We start from the raw sequence: 18,933 nt of genomic DNA on the forward strand, positions 1-18,933 counted from the left end.
AAGAAGCATCAACATCATAATTTGTTCTAATGATAGAATCAAAAGGAAACTTCATTATCTTTCTAGGGAAGTGTTCCATACCTTTCTTAAGAGGGAATTGATATTTAATATTTCCTTCTTTCATATCAATAATAGCACCAACAGTTCGAAGAAAGGGTCTTCCCAAAATAATAGGACAAGATGCATTGCATTCAATATCCAAGACAACAAAATCAACGGGGACAAGGTTATTTTTAACCGTAATGTGAACATTATCAATCCTCTCCAAAGGTTTCTTTATAGAATTATCAGCGAGATTAACATCCAAATAACAATATTTCAATGGTGGCAAGTCAAGCATATCATAGAGTTTCTTAGGCATAACGGAAATACTTGCACCAAGATCACATAAAGCATTACAATCAAAATCATTGACCTTCATTTTAATGATGGGTTCCCAACCATCTTCCAACTTCCTAGGAATAGAAGTTTCAAGTTTTAATTTCTCTTCTCTAGCTTTAATGAGAGCATTTATAATATGTTTTGTAAAGGCCAAGTTTATAGCACTAGCATTAGGACTTCTAGCAAGTTTTTGCAAGAACTTAATAACTTCAGTGATATGACAATTATCAAAATCAAAACCATTATGATCTAAAGCAATGGGATCATTGTCCCCAATACTCTGAAAAATTTCAGCACTCTTATCACAAACTTGATTTAATGATTTCAGGCAATTTTGCATGCTTTGTATTAGAAGTAGAAACATTGCCAACACAAATTATTTTACCATTGATAGTAGGAGGTTTAGAAACATGTGAAGCATTAACATTACTAGTGGTGGTAATAATCCAAACTTTAGCTACATTATTCTCTTTAGCAAATTTTTCTTCTCTTTCCCACCTAGCGTGCAATTCAGCCATCATTCTAATATTGTCATTAATTCGAACTTGGATAGCGTTTGCTGTAGCAAATGACTTAATATCTTTATCTTCATTAGGCATAACTTTCAGTTTTAAAAGATCAACATCAGCAGCAAGACTATCAACCTTAGAAGTAAGAACATCAATTTTACCAAGCTTTTCCTCAACAGATTTGTTAAAAGCAGTTTGTGTACTAATAAATTCTTTAAGCATGACTTCAAGACCAGAGGGTACACTCCTACTATTGTTGTAAGATTTACCATAACCATTACCATTATTAGAAGGATATGGCCTATAGTTGTTACCAAAATTATTCCTATAAGCATTGTTCTTGAAATTATTACTTTTAATGAAGTTCACATCAACATGTTCTTCTTGAGAAACCAATGAAGCTAAAGGAACATTATTAGGATCAACATTAGATCTACCATTAACAAGCATAGACATAATAACATCGATCTTATCACTCAAGGAGGAGGTTTCTTCAACAGAATTTACCTTCTTTCCTTGAGGAGTCCTTTCAGTGTGCCATTCAGAGTAGTTGATCATCATATCATCAAGAAGCTTTGTTGCAGCAGCCAAAGTGATGGACATAAAAGTACCTCCAGCAGCTGAATCCAATAGGTTCCTTGAAGAAAAATTCAATCCTGCATAAAAGGTTTGGATGATCATCCAAGTAGTCAGTCCATGGGTAGGGCAATTCTTTACCAAAGATTTCATTCTTTCCCATGTTTGGGCAACATGTTCATTATCCAATTGCTTAAAATTCATTATGCTACTTCTCAAAGATATAATTTTAGCAGGAGGATAATATCTACCAATGAAAGCATCTTTACATTTAGTCCATGAATCAATACTATTCTTAGCCAAAGATAGCAACCAGTCTTTAGCTCTTCCTCTTAAGGAGAAAGGAAACAATTTCAGTTTTATAATATCCCCATCTACATCCTTATACTTTTGCATTTCACAAAGTTCAACAAAATTATTAAGATGGGCAGCAACATCATCAGTACTAACACCAGAAAATTGCTCTCTCATAACAAGATTTAGTAAAGCAGGTTTAATTTCATAAAATTCTGCTGTAGTAGCAGGTGGAGCAATAGGAGTGCATATAAAATCATTATTATTGGTGCTAGTGAAATCACACAACTTAGTATTCTCAGGAGTATTCATTTTAACAGCAATAAAAATAAGTAAAGCAAACTAAATTAAGTAAAGTAAAACAAGTAACTAATTTTTTTGTGTTTTTGATATAAAGAAAGCAAACAAGACAGAAAATAAAATAAAGCAAAGAAAGACAATAAACAAAGTAAAGAGATTGGGTGTGAGAGACTCCCCTTGCAGCGTGTCTTGATCTCCCCGGCAACGGCGCCAGAAATTAGCTTGATGACGCGTGAAGCACACGTCCGTTGGAAACCCCAAGAGGAAGGTGTGATGCGTACAACAGCAAGTTTCCCTCAGTAAGAAACCAAGGTTTATCGAACCAGTAGGCGATGAAGGCCACGTGAAGGTTGTTGGTGAAGGAGTGTAGTGCGGCGCAACACCAGGGATTCCGGCGCCAACGTGGAACCTGCACAACACAATCAAGATACTTTGCCCCAACTTAACAGTGAGGTTGTCAATCTCACCGGCTTGCAGTAAACAAAGGATTAAAAGAACAACAGAGAACAATGATTGTAGTAGATTGTATTTCAGATGTAAAAGAATGGACCGGGGTCCACAGTTCACTAGTGGTGTCTCTCCAATAAGATAAATAGCATGTTGGGTGAACAAATTACAGTTGGGCAATTGACAAATAGAGAGGGCATAACAATGCACATACATATCATGATGACTAATATGAGATTTACTTAGGGCATTACGACAAAGAACATAGACCGCATCCAACATGCATCTATGCCTAAAAAGTCCACCTTCGGGTTAGCATCCGCACCCCTTCCAGTATTAAGTTGCAAACAACAGACAATTGCATTAAATACTGTGCGTAATGTAAACAATACAAATATCCTTAGACAAAGCATTGATGTTTTATCCCTAGTGGCAACAGCACATCCATAACCTTAGAACTTTCTGTCACTGTCCCAGATTCAATGGAGGCATGAACCCACTATCTAGCATAAATACCCCCTCTTGGAGTCACAAGTATCAACTTGGCCAGAGCCTCTACTAGCAACGGAGAGCATGCAAGATCGTAAACAACACATATATGATAGATCAATAATCAACTTGACATAGTATTCCATATTCATCGGATCCCAACAAACACAACATGTAGCATTACAAATAGATGATCTTGATTATGATAGGCAGCTCACAAGATCTAAACATGATAGCACAAGAGGAGAAGACAACCATCTAGCTACTGCTATGGACCCATAGTCCAAGGATGAACTACTCAGGCATCAATCCGGAGGCGGGCATGGTGATGTAGAGCCCTCCGGTGATGATTCCCCTCTCCGGCAGGGTGCCGGAGGCAATCTCCTGAATCCCCCGAGATGAGATTGGCGGCGGCGGCGTCTCAGTATGTTTTCTCGTATCGTGGCTCTCGGTACTAGGGTTTTCGCGACAGGGAGAATAAATAGGCGAAGGGGCAGAGTCGGGGGACGCTCGAGGGGCCCACCCCATAGGGCGGCGCGGCCAGGGGTGGGGCCGCGCCCCCCTAGGGTGTGGCCGCCTCGTCGCCCCTCTTCGTCTCCTCTTCGGACTTCTGGAAGGCTCCGTGGAAAATAAGACCATGGGCTTTTGTTTCGTCCAATTCCGAGAATATTTCCTGTGTAGGATTTCTGAAACCAAAAACAACAGAAAACAGGAACTGGCGCTTCGGCATCTTGTTAATAGGTTAGTGCCGGAAAATGCATCAAAATAATATAAAATATATATAAAACATGTGAGTATTGTCATAAAACTAGCATGGAACATAAGAAATTATAGATACGTTTGAGACGTATCATCCACCACCCATGAGCCAAGAAGAAGCCACCCAATCTCCCATTGTCCAATCTTCCATTGCCCAACAAGCTCCGTTGGAGAATGAGTATGACGAGCATGACGATGGTGATGATGGTTTCGAGATGAATGACAACAATGTCGGTGATTTGGATAAATATTTGACGCAAGAGGAGATGGACCACTCCATTCCTTATTCCCGATGCTATGCGTCGGACTCGGATGATGATGGACCCGAAGAGGAAGTTGACGAGGATGGCTTGACGGCTAAGGAAGCCGAAAGAGGCGGTAAGGACGGTGCAGAAGAGGGAGAATGAAGAACTTGAGAGGAAGAAGAAGGAGGAGGAAGACAACAAGATGGCCGAGCGTGCCCGTATGCAAAGGGAGTATCAGCAATACATATGGCGCGAGAAGAAGAGGAATGAGAAGATCAAGGCCGGACGGGACCGTCTATGGAGGGAAAAATTCCAGAAGAACTGGCAACTTGCTCAAATAGCGAGGGAGAGGGCCAATAGGATGCACCTTTATGTTGTCGAACCATGATGTTGTGTGAACCTTGATCTTCTCGAACCTTCATGTCGTTGAACCTTATTGTAATTGGAATGTCGTCGAACCTTATTTGTTATTTCAACCATTATGTTGTGTCGTACATATTCTGTGCAATGTTGTATTCAAAACTGTTGGAATATGGTAGGATTTTTCATGGTTTTAACACAAGTCAATGTGTGACGCCCGTCCCACTGGCGCCACACTGCACTGTGTGGCGCCCATGGCGTCGGCGCCACACATGTCAACTTATATCAACTTTTGGGTCGAAAACATCCAGGGGCTTCGGACGATTAGTCCTTAGCCGTTTTTGCGAGCCTCTTTGTGTGGCGCCCGTGCCTTCGGCGCCACATGGTGAGGTGTGGCGCCCATGACATCGGCGCCACATAAATAGGGTCGCCAAAACGGCCAAGTCCCTAGAGAAATGTCTTACAGTATGTTTTGTGCACACATAATAGGATGTGTGGCACCCTTGCCACGGGCGCCACACTTTCAAAGTGTGGCGCCGATGTGGGCGGCACCACACATCCTGCCACGTCAGATTAGAGCACCACCTCAGCGTCGAGGACGCCACGTCGAATGGATAGTGGCGCCGGCCACACTGACGCCGCTCGGACATGTGTGGCGTCCATGGGAGGAAAGCCACACAAAAGGGTTAGATGAGTGAAATAGTTTGCCCGGAGGGTCAGTCTGTACTATAGTTTCAGAAAAGGGTTATTTTTGTGTAAATCGCCGGAAGAGGACTAGCCTAACATGCGAGTTCGCTGAGCCGTTTATGTGGTTCCTGTGCTTGGTTACTTTCGACGGCCATGTGCAGTGGCGTGAAGAGGCGTACTCCTCGCTGTGTGCTCTGTGCTTTTTCCCCAGTTGGATTGGACTTGATGCTGCTGTCTACTCCCAACTATCATCAACAGGTCAACTACCTTGTACTCTTTCCTCCGGTACAGTGTGTTGACCAAATTAATTGTTCAGTGCAAGGAGCCCATGACTAGAGGTCATGAATCTCTTAACTCTACAAGAAGTAAGACTAAAACACAGGACTTTGCAGGCATAATTCTGTAGGCGCTACACACGTGCTTTGCACGAACTTACTCATGCAAGATGCAAAATCTTCTTATGGAAGATATTTTCAAAGGACACATAGAAGGAGAGACCGACAACCAATACAAAGCCTTTTGGCTTACAACACTAATCCCAAGACTAGCAACCGCACACACAATACAAACACGATACAAAGAGGGCCTCGCCTAAAACCAAACAACAAAGCCGTGTCAGACTCGACCAAAGCCGGACACCTCTAAAGAGCAATATCTTCACACTTGAGTGTCCTGAACCGGTACGTCTCTAGAGCCCAGAGACCGCCGGTCTGCCCCAGTTCTGTGGTCTTTGGGCCATCCCCTATGTCCTCTTATGAACATCTTATCGGAACGAGCTCTAACGTGTCACTGCCAAGTCGTACAATCATGCATGGGCTATCTTCCCAATCTTCTCGGCCAGTCGTACAATCATGCATGTGCTATCTTTCCAATCTTCTCCCACAGCCGGCCAGCCACATAGGGCCATCACTTGAATGCGACCAGAGGCACATATGATCAGCATACATTCTTTTCTCCACTTCATGGGGAACAACATCCGGGCAGGCAGAAACCAGCCACGCACCACTGGAGCACCGGAGGGGAACATAGATCATGGAGCCAAATAGCAACAACCCAGGCGAGCTGAATTATGCCCATAAAGGCCACACCAGCACATACCAAAGCTTTTGCACAATCAATGATCCAAAAACGCAGCAATAATAGACCAAGGCAGTTGGGTTTTTCGTGACAAGAAACCACAAAAGTCGAAGTAGATTATTAAAAGCATATATAAACTCTACTGTAACATAAAGTTTTTGTGACAAGATACAATAGCATAAAGTTTAAAGCCACGAGTTAACAACTTTGTATACTGGCAACTGCTAAGTGCAGGAGTAAAACATAGTAGCGAAGAACCATATTGATCTGGAACCACAAGGCTGACAACTCTTTTTCTTAATATAAGGAATAGGTATGCTATTTCTTAGAACAGAGGATTCATAATCGATATTACATTCTCTTAGTTCCAGTGATATGATTTTTGACGCTTCAGATGCATTTGCCTTCAGTCAGATCTCACCTGCAAGGAAAAGGAATTTGATCACTACACTACATTCTTAGAAGATTATAAAATTTTGATGAGCGTCGAAATATGAAGTACACTGCATGCAGGAGACTTAGATGGGGATAAACTTCTGCTCCTGGTGGGGCTCCTGCTCGCAGACTTGTCGTGAGGGGGCTGCAACAAACTCGAGTCAAAATATGGAAATAATTATTGAATAGAGGATTCAATTCTCTCAAACACTTACAGCAGCTGGTGATAAGGATCTTGATGATGACCTGCAAAATATTCCCATGGCCAAAAAATTGTGAATCAGCAAATTTGCATTCATATGGTATGATCACAATATATTTGCACCTATGCATATGAGAGCAACAGAATGTACTGCAAAATTTTGGGTGGGAATCTGGGCAGGTCCTCACCCCACACCACAGTTCATGTCTTTTTGTACCACAAAACAAATTCGAAAATACATGCTTTTTTTCCTTTCAAAAAGGAGTTAACTGCATGTGTTTAAGGGAATATGCAGCCACCACGGATTGATGGTTTTGATCCAACAAGGAAAAACCTTTTTTTTTTGGTTGCACAGATGTGTGATCTAAAAACAAAATCTAAGGTTTATATTTGAGAACCAGGGCAGGTGTATATTTGAGTATGGAAGTGCTAAAGTCAACAGTAGTAATACCAATATACCACAAAATCCATAGCATACATGCTTAGTGCCAGCCCTCCTAGCGCTGGTTGTAGTCCAGTTGCCATCTCAAAAGGCCGTGTCGGGAAAAACAATGTACAGCAAACGTAAGACACGGAGCAAACCAAAACAGAATTCTAGAAGTTAAAAGGTAAAGGCCATTTTCCTTTTTTCTTTTTATTTTGCGGGTCATTTTTTACTTCTTGTTAACAGCTCTTTTCGTTGCAGTTCCTTAGTGGGACCACACAAGCTCATCACATCATTCAAAATACTTACTGAACAAACAGTAAGAACCTGACAGCATCATTTCTTTAGTGTGCTTTCTCGGTACCAAAGATGCAGATAGCTAGCGTTGTCAAACTTCAATCCCTACCGGAATGAAACTGGCCATACCTTGCTTTAACAGGTGTCGGAGACCGAGAAGCAGCTCTAGATTTGGATCAACGAAGAATATGCACATGTTAAGATCTAAGCTGTACCATCATGAACTAATTTGAGCATGAAGAAACTAAACCATACCTAGGACTCCTGCTATAACTGCGACTTCTGCTTCTCGAGTAAGAGCAGCTGGGGCTTCTGCTTCTCGAGTAAGAGCGGCTACGCTTAGTATTGTACTCCCTCACCTATTAGCAGCACAAGTTCATTAAGACATGTAAATCTTCAGTTCAGATGGGACAAACATGAATATATTCCAGTACAGCTAAAAAAGGGGAGAACAGAAGACAATCATACCCTGATATACGATCGTGAGAACGCATTACGGAACTCTGAATCATCAAGCTTCCTTATCTACAAGATACAACTAGTAAGCATATATGGTCATGAGCATGTCTGATTGTGTATAACATACCTCTTTGTCAGTTACTAAACCAACCATCTACAAGACAACACAGAAGATACATTTAAACTTACCGCATGTTTCATATCTTCATAATTGGTATATTCAACTATTCCAGTAATTGCTGCAGCATGTAAAAAAAATTTAGCAGCTATTGAGATTTCTATAGGATAACACGGGTTGAATGAACTATGAGTTTCATACTATCTAAGCAACCAGCCCCAAATTCATACAAAAACTCATAAGGGGCAAAAGAGGAACTGAAAAGTGGTCATTACTAACCTCCAGCCTCACGATAAACATCAGAGAAACAGACATCACCAGCTCGCCGCATATGATCCTGAAAAACGGAAGTAAATTTAAGATTCATGAAGGATGAACTTCAAGAGCTTATGTTCACATACAAACCTTGAGATCTTGCCATGATGCTGAAGAAGGTAATCCAGTAACCATAACTGTACTCCGTGAATAGAGATAATAAGAGCAGGGATATCTCAAAATCAATATTGTGAAGCTTAAAGTAAGAAATGCAAACCACGGTAATCAGAACGTCTAGCTGCACCACGGCGTCCAGAACTGCTATAGCTGCTTGATCGATCAAAAGAAGCGCCTCTTCCACCGTGAGCTAACTCCACCTGGATAATTCACAAAAGAAGAAGTAAAGATAGGAAAAATTAAGATATATTTTCCATCTTTAAAAAGGAAAAAAGGACACTCATACAAGGTCCACCTACCCGCAACCTCTGGCCATCAAAGTCATATCCATCACGGCCATAAATCGCATCGTCAGCATCACGTGGGTCTTCAAACTGCAACATGCCACACTTCGGTGTTAACTCTGAGGTGCTATCCAAAAGATTTCTTTCAATGATTTTAGAAGTATATTAAGTAGAATGCTCAGCAAAACTGATGTATCCCATTGGTTAAATTTTGCATACTGGAAAGCATGTTGTTTTGCATGATGTGCCAATGAGGGTTTCAGGCTTTCCTTTGAAAAGGAGGTACAAACGAGTAGCTGAATTTTTTTTTTGAAACGGAGGCAAAAGCTTTGCCTCATCCATTCATTAAGAAGAAGGTGCCCGGTTTTTAGGAGAAAATCGGGCAAAAACCAACAACAACAGTGCCAAAGCACACCCATAACCACACACACTCCGCCAGAAGGGCACACCCAGCCACCCTGGCTACCCACAAAAGCTAAGAAGCTCAAGCCGGCCTATGCCAAACAGATGGCTAATCGAGGAGAGACCGGCAGCTCCGCTTCTGACGGCGAGCCTCGGAGAGGAGATGCGCAAGACAAGCGCCGAAAAGGACCTTCATTGAACCGCCCCTCGAGGGTCATCGTACACCGCCCGAGGGTGGCTTCGACTTCACAGCAAGGAGAGACCACCACGAAGACATTCGAACACGCCGGAACGGAGCCGACTAACATGACCTTGCCGCAACCAAACCTTGGTCACCACCATCGTCGTTGCCACTCAAGCCTCCACCCGGAACACCCGCATCTCCGGTTGACATCCTGCCAACCCAGATGCCCTGTGTGCCGAGGCCGCCGGAGGGCGCGAAAGGGATCACCAACTTCAAGACGACGCCCTCAAGAGGGGAAACGACGAAGAAACGACGCCGTCGTCCGATCCCACGGGATCAAGGCTTTCACCCGAAGATGTGAACCCGAGGCAGCGAAGGTCGTAGAGCTCCACGACCACCCCCCAAGAAGGATGGCGACATCCGCAGACGCCGCGCGGTCAGGCTTTCGCCCGGAGCAAACGAACCACCACAACCTCACGCGGCCGGACAACGAGACGAAGACCGAAAACGCTGCCAGCCCGCACTCCGCAGACACACCTCATGTGCAGAAGCGGCGCCACCGCCGCACACAAGCCACCACCGCCACCAGACCAAGGAGCTCCGCGAACTCCGCTACCACCACCCGCACCACGTGGGGCTGAAGAGCCGAGTCACACCATTACTGTCGGCCAAGCTCGCCGAGAAGATCTCCGCGGGCGCCGCCAACCGCCACAGAGAGGGAGCTTCGACGAACGCCAACACGGGGGTCCAAGGCCGAGCCGTCGACCGCAGCAGCGCGAGCTCCCCGGTCCAGCCGCTATGCCGCCCTCGCAGCCACAGCGGCCGCCACGCCGCCGACCACCACGCCAGCAGCCACCCAGCCCGGGGCCGCCGTCCCGGCGTCCACCCATGCAGCCATCGAACCCCGCCGTCGCCTGCGCCAACCAGAGCCACGCCATCGGATGCACAGCCACCACCGCCATGAAACCCGGGGCCGCCGCCGGCGCCCGCACGCTCGCCACCAGGAACGTGCCGCCACGCCGCCCACGCGGCCGATCGCAGCACGGCCAAGCTCCACCCACCCGAGGCCGCCGCCGCGCTTCCGGTCTCTCCGCGCGAGCCGCGGACAGAGGATCCCCGCCCGCCCTTGGGGACAGGGCCCGCCGCCACCGCGGCGAGGGCCGGCGGCAGCGGCGGCGCGGGCCAACGCCGGTGGAGGAGCGGACGGGCGGCGCTGGGTCGCCCCCGAGACGCCTAGTCGAGCGCCGCGGGAGCCCGATCCGCTTTCTCTCTCCTAACTCTCTTTTCGGTTCTAGTAGCTGAATTTATGTAAGAACAGTTTATGAGTCTTAAGACAACATAATTTATTGTAGGAGTTTAGACTTTAGAGAGTAGAAAAAAAGAACTTTTGGGTTGTTGTGCTCCAAATACAAATATAAAACATGGTTACATCTAGGAAATAAGGATCATGCCACTAAAAGATGTTTGGTTCAAAAAAATGTCAGTGCAAGTTTCTGGTTCAGTTATGTGCCAGCAAAAAATGTCAGTGCAAGTTTCTGGTTCAAGTTTCTGAAGCAGCCATCTGGGTGACTCTCATACACCTGCTGTTTGTATCGACGCCAAAGGGAAAAAGGTTGGCTTCACAAGTATGTGGGTTAACATCTTTTTTGCCACGTGCTCGTGTTCACACTGCTCGTGATTGCATATCTCAAACAAGTACTTGTGCATTCAAGCCAGAGCCACCACCACCAATAATTTATGGACCGCGGCTGAAGCCAAATCTAGGTCAGAAGCCGTCAATATCTACTTGAATCCCTAAAATGTTATTCATTACATTGTTCCACAGAATATTACTTCTGGATGTTGATAACTCACCTAAGGTTGATGATGTAGCGATGCTTAAGTCACGAGTAAAGAGTCGGACATGTTTCCTTTGTCAGTAAAGTTGGGAGTTATGTCTTTGCATTTGCATATCATTCAAGAGAGAATAGGCACTCCACAATTAGTGGTGGTAGGGTCCATATGAAAGAGGGGGTGGGGTCAATGTCATTAAGTGTCATCGGTGACTACTCCATTTGCAGTGCAAGTGTTAATGTTGCATAAAGAGGACGTTCGACACATGAAGTTGTCAAAGATTAGATGTGTCCATGTTTATGTTGATAAAACCCAAAGTACCAAGATGAATAAGATGAGTGTAAAATGTGTAATTTGACTAAGATGTGGTATTATGTTGTCTTTAATATTTAGTATGTACTTGTTGGGGACATCATTCACAAGAAAAACTGATGGTGAGCTTCCTTCATCTGACAAATAGAAGCAAAAGAACTACACCAATTCTTCTACTAGCTAAAAAACCGTCTCTAAATAAAAAATACCCCGATCATATTAAAGCCATGGCCGTCGTCCGTCGGCTCCACACCTTGGCTACGCTGTGGTGTCCATCCATATTGGCATCACACCACCTCTATGTCATGGTCAGTTTGAATTGAAGAATTTTTTTTTGGAGGTGGTTAATTCAGTTAGTTTGTAGGGGAGCATCATTGTGTCAAGTTAGCTGATTAATAACATTTTGAGCAAGGTAGGAAAGGAGGCAGGAAGCATGGATAAATCCGTCTGACCGACTCCAATGACAAAGATATTAAGTCAAGTCCATGTCTCATTTCCTTGCAACATCACTCACATACTAGCAACAATAACACATGGGATCCACTAGAAAACCTAGCCTGGTCTCCCCCTCTATCACAAGAATCGTCTTTCCTCACTATGTCCTTGCTGACCATTGGTGGTAGTGCTACTGTCCCTACTGGTCTCATACTCCAACATGGCAGGTGATATGGGCATGTCTGTATGACCTCAGATGTGTCAAGATTTGATGAACAATTAAGGTAGGTTGAGGACAATTAAATGATACATGAGAACTTAAATGGGGCGTTGTAAGATGACTATAAGGGGTTATGCAACTAAGTTGTTTCTAGGGAAGGGATGGAGTTATCTTGTTATATATATTATTGTAGAACCGATATAGAATAATCAAGTTGTCCTAAACCACAAATTTTTTTATTTCAAGATTGATTCATACGACTTTTGACAAAACTTGGGAGAAAATATTGACACAATGTATGGCAAACATTTAATCGAATACAAGCAAAACAATGAACAAACAAATCTAATTTGCTAAAAGTTAACATGCCCCTCTCACCTCAATTTTTTTTTGCCACCCATATTTAATTTTTATGAAATACAAGCAAAACAACCAACAAACCAAATCTAATTTGCTTTTAAAAAATTAGCATCCCCCCCCCCCTCCCCCCCAAAGAAAGGTTGGCACCCATACACTGAGACAACTGTCACAGGAAAATAACACATACTGTAAATCTGAACACAATTGAGCAAGAATAAATATTCTTAATAAAACCCTGGCCACAACACATTACCTCAACAAAAGCAAAGACAGGAGGCCTTGGAGGAATTTTCAAGTCGATATCCACGATAGGGCCATACTGCAGAAGCCAAGTAACAGAAAATTAAATATACATGCAGGAATAGTTGACTAAACAAAAAAAAAGGTAATGGCGGCACCTAATTCTCTATCTCTATGCTTGCCTTTAGCAAATCTAATCCTCTTGCAAGAGCAACGAGGTGTCATCTAGGTAAGGTAGAAGTCAATTGGCAAGCTGACATTGCAAAACTCACACAGGATATGGCCACACGTACAGACACATTTTGATGCCACAGTGACAGTGAGCTTACATGTCAAGTTGTGTTAGCATAGAGAGTTATCTTGTTGAGCGCATGCAAGTACAACCACAGCGCTCACAATAATTGTTGTTACAAGAAAAATGAAAATCCGTAGATATGTCTTTTAGTTTAACAACACTTCACATCATTTCATATTTCCAAGTTCTAACCAAGAAATATACCCTCCATGTCTGACTGCTTATGTGAATTACAGTTTTAGCTGGTGGCAGAACCACCTTACCGCTGAACTGGCCCTTTCTTAACAGAGAAGAAGCTTACGAGTAAATCCAAACTAGTTAAAACTAACCTTGTAGAAGAGATCCTCGATTTCCCTCTCGCGGATGTCTTCGGGGAGATTGCCCACGTAGATGGTGCAGCCGTTCCGTCGGCTCATCGTTTCTGCAAGAAGGACAAAAATCCCAATCAGCAAATAGCTTGCATATAGTACATGTAAGCAGTTTTGGGGGTATCAAATATCTGAAGCGGCAAGCCCAGTTCGAAAATCAATCACCAGTCAATTCAGACAAACCAATCGCCCCCGAAAGGCGCCACGCCTCTGTACATACTGGCTCCCGTTTGCTAGAGGGAAAAAAACTAAATACACAGAAACAAAATTTGCATCTCATCTCCCACAAACCACTGAGATTCATACGGCCGCGAACACAAGAACTCTACCGCTAAAATCGAACAAAACTTGCCGAAACTACACGGCCTTTCAAATCAATCGAAGCAAAACGCGACACGATTACCGCGCGGAGAAAAGAAAAGAAGAAGCATACGCAAAGGCAGCATCGACCAGGAGGCGGTGACAGCAACTTACCGGAAGAACTAGGGTTCGACTGATCTGCGCAAGGACTCCGCGGCCGCGGGCAGGGAGAGGACGAGGACAGAAACGGCAGTCTAGGGGGATCGAGAAGCTTCGCAGGGGATAGAGCTTCAGTGACTTTGACTTTGTGTCACTTACAAGTGGGGCCACGTGGGGCCCAGGGTTCCACCTGACCCGATAGAGGAGCGGCGGCCGATACGAACGAAAGTAGCCAAGTAGGAGAGGGCTGCTGTGCTTTACGATTCGTGCCGCGTCTACCAGCCGTGGATGTGATACCTGGCTGGGCTTTGGGCCCCAGTCGGCCCCACCCACACAGTAGCAGTCGGTTCCATGGTCTGGATCGTGAGAAGCGGAAAGCCCAAGGGGCTCCGCGGAAAAGTGTGCCTCCGCCCATCCTCTTCCTCTCCTGGTCTCTCCCGTCGGGCGGTGGTCTCCTCGCCGTGCCGGCTTCTCTCTCTCTCTTCCCGGTAAGAACTTCCCGTAGTTCGCTCTCAGATTACTCCAAGACTCTCAGCTCCGTTTAATTTTGCATCGACCCTGTGGCCGCGAGCACAGTTGTTAGCCCCAACTTGACTTTTCTGTCCGTCCTTATTGCGAAGCTATGTGGCCTAGGGTTTGCGAGAACCGTAGCGGTAGGTAGGATCAAGTATCTCTTGCACGCGCGGTTCTTGTTTAGTCGGGATCTTACGTTCTCTAGTCGGTGGCCAATTTGGATTAGTGAGGCATAGGAATTCTAATTATTTTCTTTTGCAAGTTTAGTAGTAGTTTCTGTCCCCAAAACAAATAGTAGTTTCTCTAGCGCAAATTGTAGCACATGAAAATCTTTTGTGAGCGTGTTTAGGATTTTTGGGCAGCAGAGCTATGATTTATGGGAGGTCTGGACCTTCTCGACCCAATTGCTTGCTGGTTTCTCGAGTTTTGAATGCCTATAAGTACCCTTTTCTTCAGAACATAGCAAGGGTCAGCTGCTAATTTCGTCGATAATAGAAGTGTTATGATGGATTACAGGGAAAAAAAAGCATTGCGGCTCTATCGTACGCCCTGGGCACTGATAGTAGGAATACCTTCTTAGATTGAGCTTTGTAATGTGTCGTTGCTTGTCAGTTCTATTTGGCCATGGACATGCTTGATAAATAAGTTTATCACATCGGAATTTCTTGCTCAATTTATGTAGTTTCTGTACTGATGAGCGCGGCATTCTGTTCTTTTTTTTGGTTTTATGTAACTCTTCTCATAATCTGGTGTTGTACTGTAATTTCTAATTTTGTATGCACCCAGGAGTTTCTTAGTAGTTTGTTGGGCTATTTGCTTACATCAACTGATTTCTGACGGTCATCATATACCGTTTCATACAGTGTATTATCTTACGAATCCATATCTTGTAATCCACCAATCTGCTGGTGCAAAGTTACAATATACTCTTGTTTCATATGGCATACATTTTAACGCCCTACCTATATTTGATTCAGACGAGGACGATTGACTAAAGTCATGGAGGGTAACAAAGATGAAGCTTTGAGGTCTGTCAAGCTTGCAGAAGCTGCACTTGCATCTGGAGATAGACAGCGGGCAGAAAAATTCATTCGAATTGCCCAAAGATTGGATCCTAGCCTTCCGATAGTTGATTTGCTGACCACAACCAAGAAGTTTGATCCGCTGGCTTCTCATGACAAGACCAGAAGAGGCGGAGTTTGTGAAAACCAAAAAACTCCAAAAGAATGCGCTGGTCCTTCTAGTGCTGAAAAGGGTTACAGCGACGAGAATGTTAGAGTGGTCCGTGATATCAGGAAGAAGAAGGACTACTATGCAATTCTTGGAGTGGAGAGGAGTTGCTCTTTGGAGGAGATTAGGAAGGCCTACAGAAGGTTATCGCTGAAAATTCATCCTGACAAGAACAAGGCCCCTGGGGCAGAAGATGCATTCAAGATGGTCAGCAAGGCTTTCAAGTGCCTAGGCAATGATCAGTCACGGAAGACCTATGATCAGACAGGTGCCCTTGAGGGCCATGAGTTTAACGACCAATATTCCAATGTCACTAGGCAGAGAACTGCTAGGCGAAGGAGGCAACCAAGAAATGGCTTCTATAACTATGAAGAAGATCCAGATCCAGATGAGATATTCAGGTCTTTCTTCTATGGTACCCAGCACCATGATAATTCGTTCCGTGCTCACAATGCCAACAGAGCAAGAGGAGCAGCTAGGCAGGAGCAACAGAGAAGGGAGCATCCAGTACAGGGTGGGTCAGTCATGAACTTAACAATACTGGTGCACGTTGGTGTGTTATTACTTTTTGTTTTGTTGGCATTCATTCCAGTATGGCAGCCTGATTATGCCCTGCAGAAGACATACAACTATCCAATATCAACAGTCACAGAAAAGCATGGGGTAGAGTACTTTGTCAGCAAACAAGATTTTGATCTGCGGTTTCCACAAGGAAGTCTTTCTAGAGATAACCTGGAGGAACAAGTTTTCAGAGATTATAGGTCTATGCTAGGAAGAAACTGCCGTGTAGAACTCCACCGGCGTAAATGGGCCAAGAACTACCCTACACCTCACTGTGACAAGATACAGAGCCTTTCTGTGCAATAATAGTGTCCACATGGTGGTTAGTTTGTTCTTCCCTTGGCAGAATGTCACTCCCTTTAAAGGTACCATATATAAGTATATATAACTTTTCTATGTTCATTTTGGGTACATAATAGTGTCCACCTGTATTTTCTGGTCTTTTAAGTTCAAATTGCCATTTCCCCATTTCTCAGTACTCCACCTCCTGCGGAATGGTAAATGATGTGTTATATGTGACACAATGTTTCAGTCCTTATTCCCTAGGAAATAATACTCTTCAAATGAAATTCAAAAAGGATCTCTCAAGTTGATGCACAGAAGCAGACGTTGATGTGTCAGTAAATTTTGGGTACAGTGTTGCTGCATAAAACTAGATGAAAAACTTGAAATCAAAGCAAATCATTTTTTAGTTAGCATATGTGATCAACTCACTTTGGGGTACTATGTAGTTGCCATTTTATTCAGGACTTAGTCTTCTCTAATGTGATAGTATCTCACAAGCAACTAAAGCTTTGCCTTCATATCGGAAACTTGAATGTGTGTTCATATCACATAGGTCTTTGTTTGGTGTTCTCATGTAACTTTGTTAATTATATAATGCAGGCTTAACACGTCAAGATTTTCTGGAAACATGATGAATACGCACATATGATGTCATGAATGAGTAAATGAAGAGTTGGAGTACAGAGTACCTGGCGGCACGATGGGGCATGGATTTGGTTCATGTCGTGCTGTCAAAATTATACGCCCGTCTCAGTTGCTGAGCGCAAAATTTTGTACAGATCCGTCTTTGAAGGTGGTTAGAGGTCACGAGGGAAGGGGCTGCGTTGTACTGCTTGAAACAATCATCTTGGTTGGTTGTAGCGGCTGTTCTTACTGAACTGTAAAACCCTTGAAATACAAAGTAGAATGTGTATGCCTGGTATCACTTTGGCATGTTTGATGCATCTGCTGTTGAATTGTTGATTTACTGGAGATCCAGGTTTTGTGTGTCTTTTCTTTTTCTTTTTCGACAATCAATAGCATATGTTGTACATGGTAGTGACTAGTGATCCAAGAATTACAAAATACGCTTACAAAGTAAAATCTAGAAAAAAAATCTTTGAGGTTTTGAACTCTTCACACAATCTTTTCTGAAGGCAGGCTTTGGATAGGCACCAAATCATAGACATGTAGATACCAATGAAGGTTCTCACAATTTTAGGTTAAACCGCAATGGCAAGACTATGGGCGTTTGCAGCCAAACATCAGCAAGAGTAGGAGCATCAATATACTAGGAAAAAATAACCGAATAGCCTAGTCAACATCGATGTATTGTCGAGGACGGAACAACCGGAACAAATATCATAAGGACAATCCTCCTCACAGCAACCATCAGAAAAAAAAATGTAAAATCGATTTGATGCAGGAAAAAAATGTAAAATCAATTTGATGAAGCAAGATCTGATGGCCCATATCTAGAAAATTGTAATTCTCCAACACCGTGATCAATGCCATAAAGGAGATCTCGTCATCACACGGGCTCTTTGTGTCCTGATTCTCTAAGTTAAATTAGGGTATAGTGACCCAAAGTTACCCTGATCTACTTACCAGAGTCTCTAGTTTGCTTCCTATAAAAGTTTTTAAGAGTTCTCAAATCTCTTGAGAACGAATATAAAAATTTCAATAAAGCATCACACATAAATTTATCCAAGTTCTACCCAAAATGGGAGAAACAAAAAATAAAATCTATCCATGAGCGGCAGTGGCGGAGAGTTTGGGGGACAAAATTAAAAAATCCCATCTAAATCCTTTCCAAATTAATTATCCTCATCGAGAAACTTAGACTACTAAATAGAAAATATTTTTAAATCATTGCATGGGTCTCTTTTTTTTCTTTCTTTAGAGTTTTGTATATGCACAATTTCTCGATGTTTCGATGAGATTTCGGAAAAAAAAACTTCTAAGATCAAAATCTAGGGCGGAGGCCCCTACATACACATAGGGTGTGTTTGGTAGACTAGGCCAACCCAGATATTCTCATCTCAACCTAGCTCAGTCAACTATTTATTGTTTATTAGCCTGAGTCGAACCATCTCCACTGCCGAGCTCATATGGAAAAGACCTCTCAGCCAGGCCGGATTGAGAAGCCCGAATCGAGCTTCACAACTGTGCCTCTGGTGGACAACTGGGTGGTGTCTCCGGCTGCTTCCGTCGTGCAAGATCGGAGCGGCTTCCGCTGATGCGGCCGAGGCACCTCCCCTTCCGTCGATGCATCAGATGCGTTCGAGGCTGGCAAATCCGTTGACCCACCTCCTCAGCATTCCTACCGCAACATCCAAGTATTTGAGGACATTGTAGTTGTGTTGCCCAAAATCCAAGACATGAAAAACACCGTGGACAACAGTGGCGGAGCTAGACAAAAGTTGATGTGGGGCGAAAATGATGGGCAAAAGGATAAAAGAACATAGATATAGATAGTAGA

General features: G+C 43.7%; 2 protein-coding genes across 4 annotated transcripts; one reads left to right on the plus strand and one right to left on the minus strand.

Annotated features, from left to right (window-relative positions):
• Nucleotides 1-6,227: 6,227 nt before the first annotated feature.
• Nucleotides 6,228-14,078, minus strand: LOC127317288 (serine/arginine-rich splicing factor SR30). Of its 3 annotated transcripts, none has more exons than XM_071821244.1 (14): nt 13,899-14,078; nt 13,386-13,477; nt 12,775-12,840; nt 8,791-8,865; nt 8,592-8,691; nt 8,465-8,511; nt 8,339-8,396; nt 8,131-8,180; nt 7,951-8,007; nt 7,738-7,841; nt 7,612-7,647; nt 6,775-6,805; nt 6,636-6,704; nt 6,228-6,545 (listed from the first exon to the last, which is right to left on the minus strand). In XM_071821244.1, exons 2-14 carry the CDS (start codon nt 13,470-13,472, stop codon nt 6,531-6,533), a joined length of 795 nt encoding a protein of 264 aa, XP_071677345.1. In that variant the 5' UTR covers nt 13,473-13,477; nt 13,899-14,078; the 3' UTR covers nt 6,228-6,530. The 3 variants fall into 3 exon arrangements, with proteins under 3 accessions (XP_071677345.1, XP_051203779.1, XP_051203788.1); XM_051347819.2 differs by having other exon boundaries at nt 6,627-6,704; nt 13,899-14,075; XM_051347828.2 differs by lacking the exon at nt 7,612-7,647 and having other exon boundaries at nt 6,627-6,704; nt 13,899-14,076.
• Nucleotides 14,079-14,219: 141 nt separating this feature from the next.
• Nucleotides 14,220-17,444, plus strand: LOC127317277 (chaperone protein dnaJ 49). Its single transcript, XM_051347808.1, has 3 exons — nt 14,220-14,371; nt 15,374-16,552; nt 17,073-17,444. Exons 1-2 carry the CDS (start codon nt 14,235-14,237, stop codon nt 16,491-16,493), a joined length of 1,257 nt encoding a protein of 418 aa, XP_051203768.1. The 5' UTR covers nt 14,220-14,234; the 3' UTR covers nt 16,494-16,552; nt 17,073-17,444.
• Nucleotides 17,445-18,933: the final 1,489 nt, after the last annotated feature.

The sequence above is a fragment of the Lolium perenne genome, chromosome 1 (assembly GCF_019359855.2).
Source record: "Lolium perenne isolate Kyuss_39 chromosome 1, Kyuss_2.0, whole genome shotgun sequence".
NCBI classification, from domain to species: domain Eukaryota; kingdom Viridiplantae; phylum Streptophyta; class Magnoliopsida; order Poales; family Poaceae; genus Lolium; species Lolium perenne.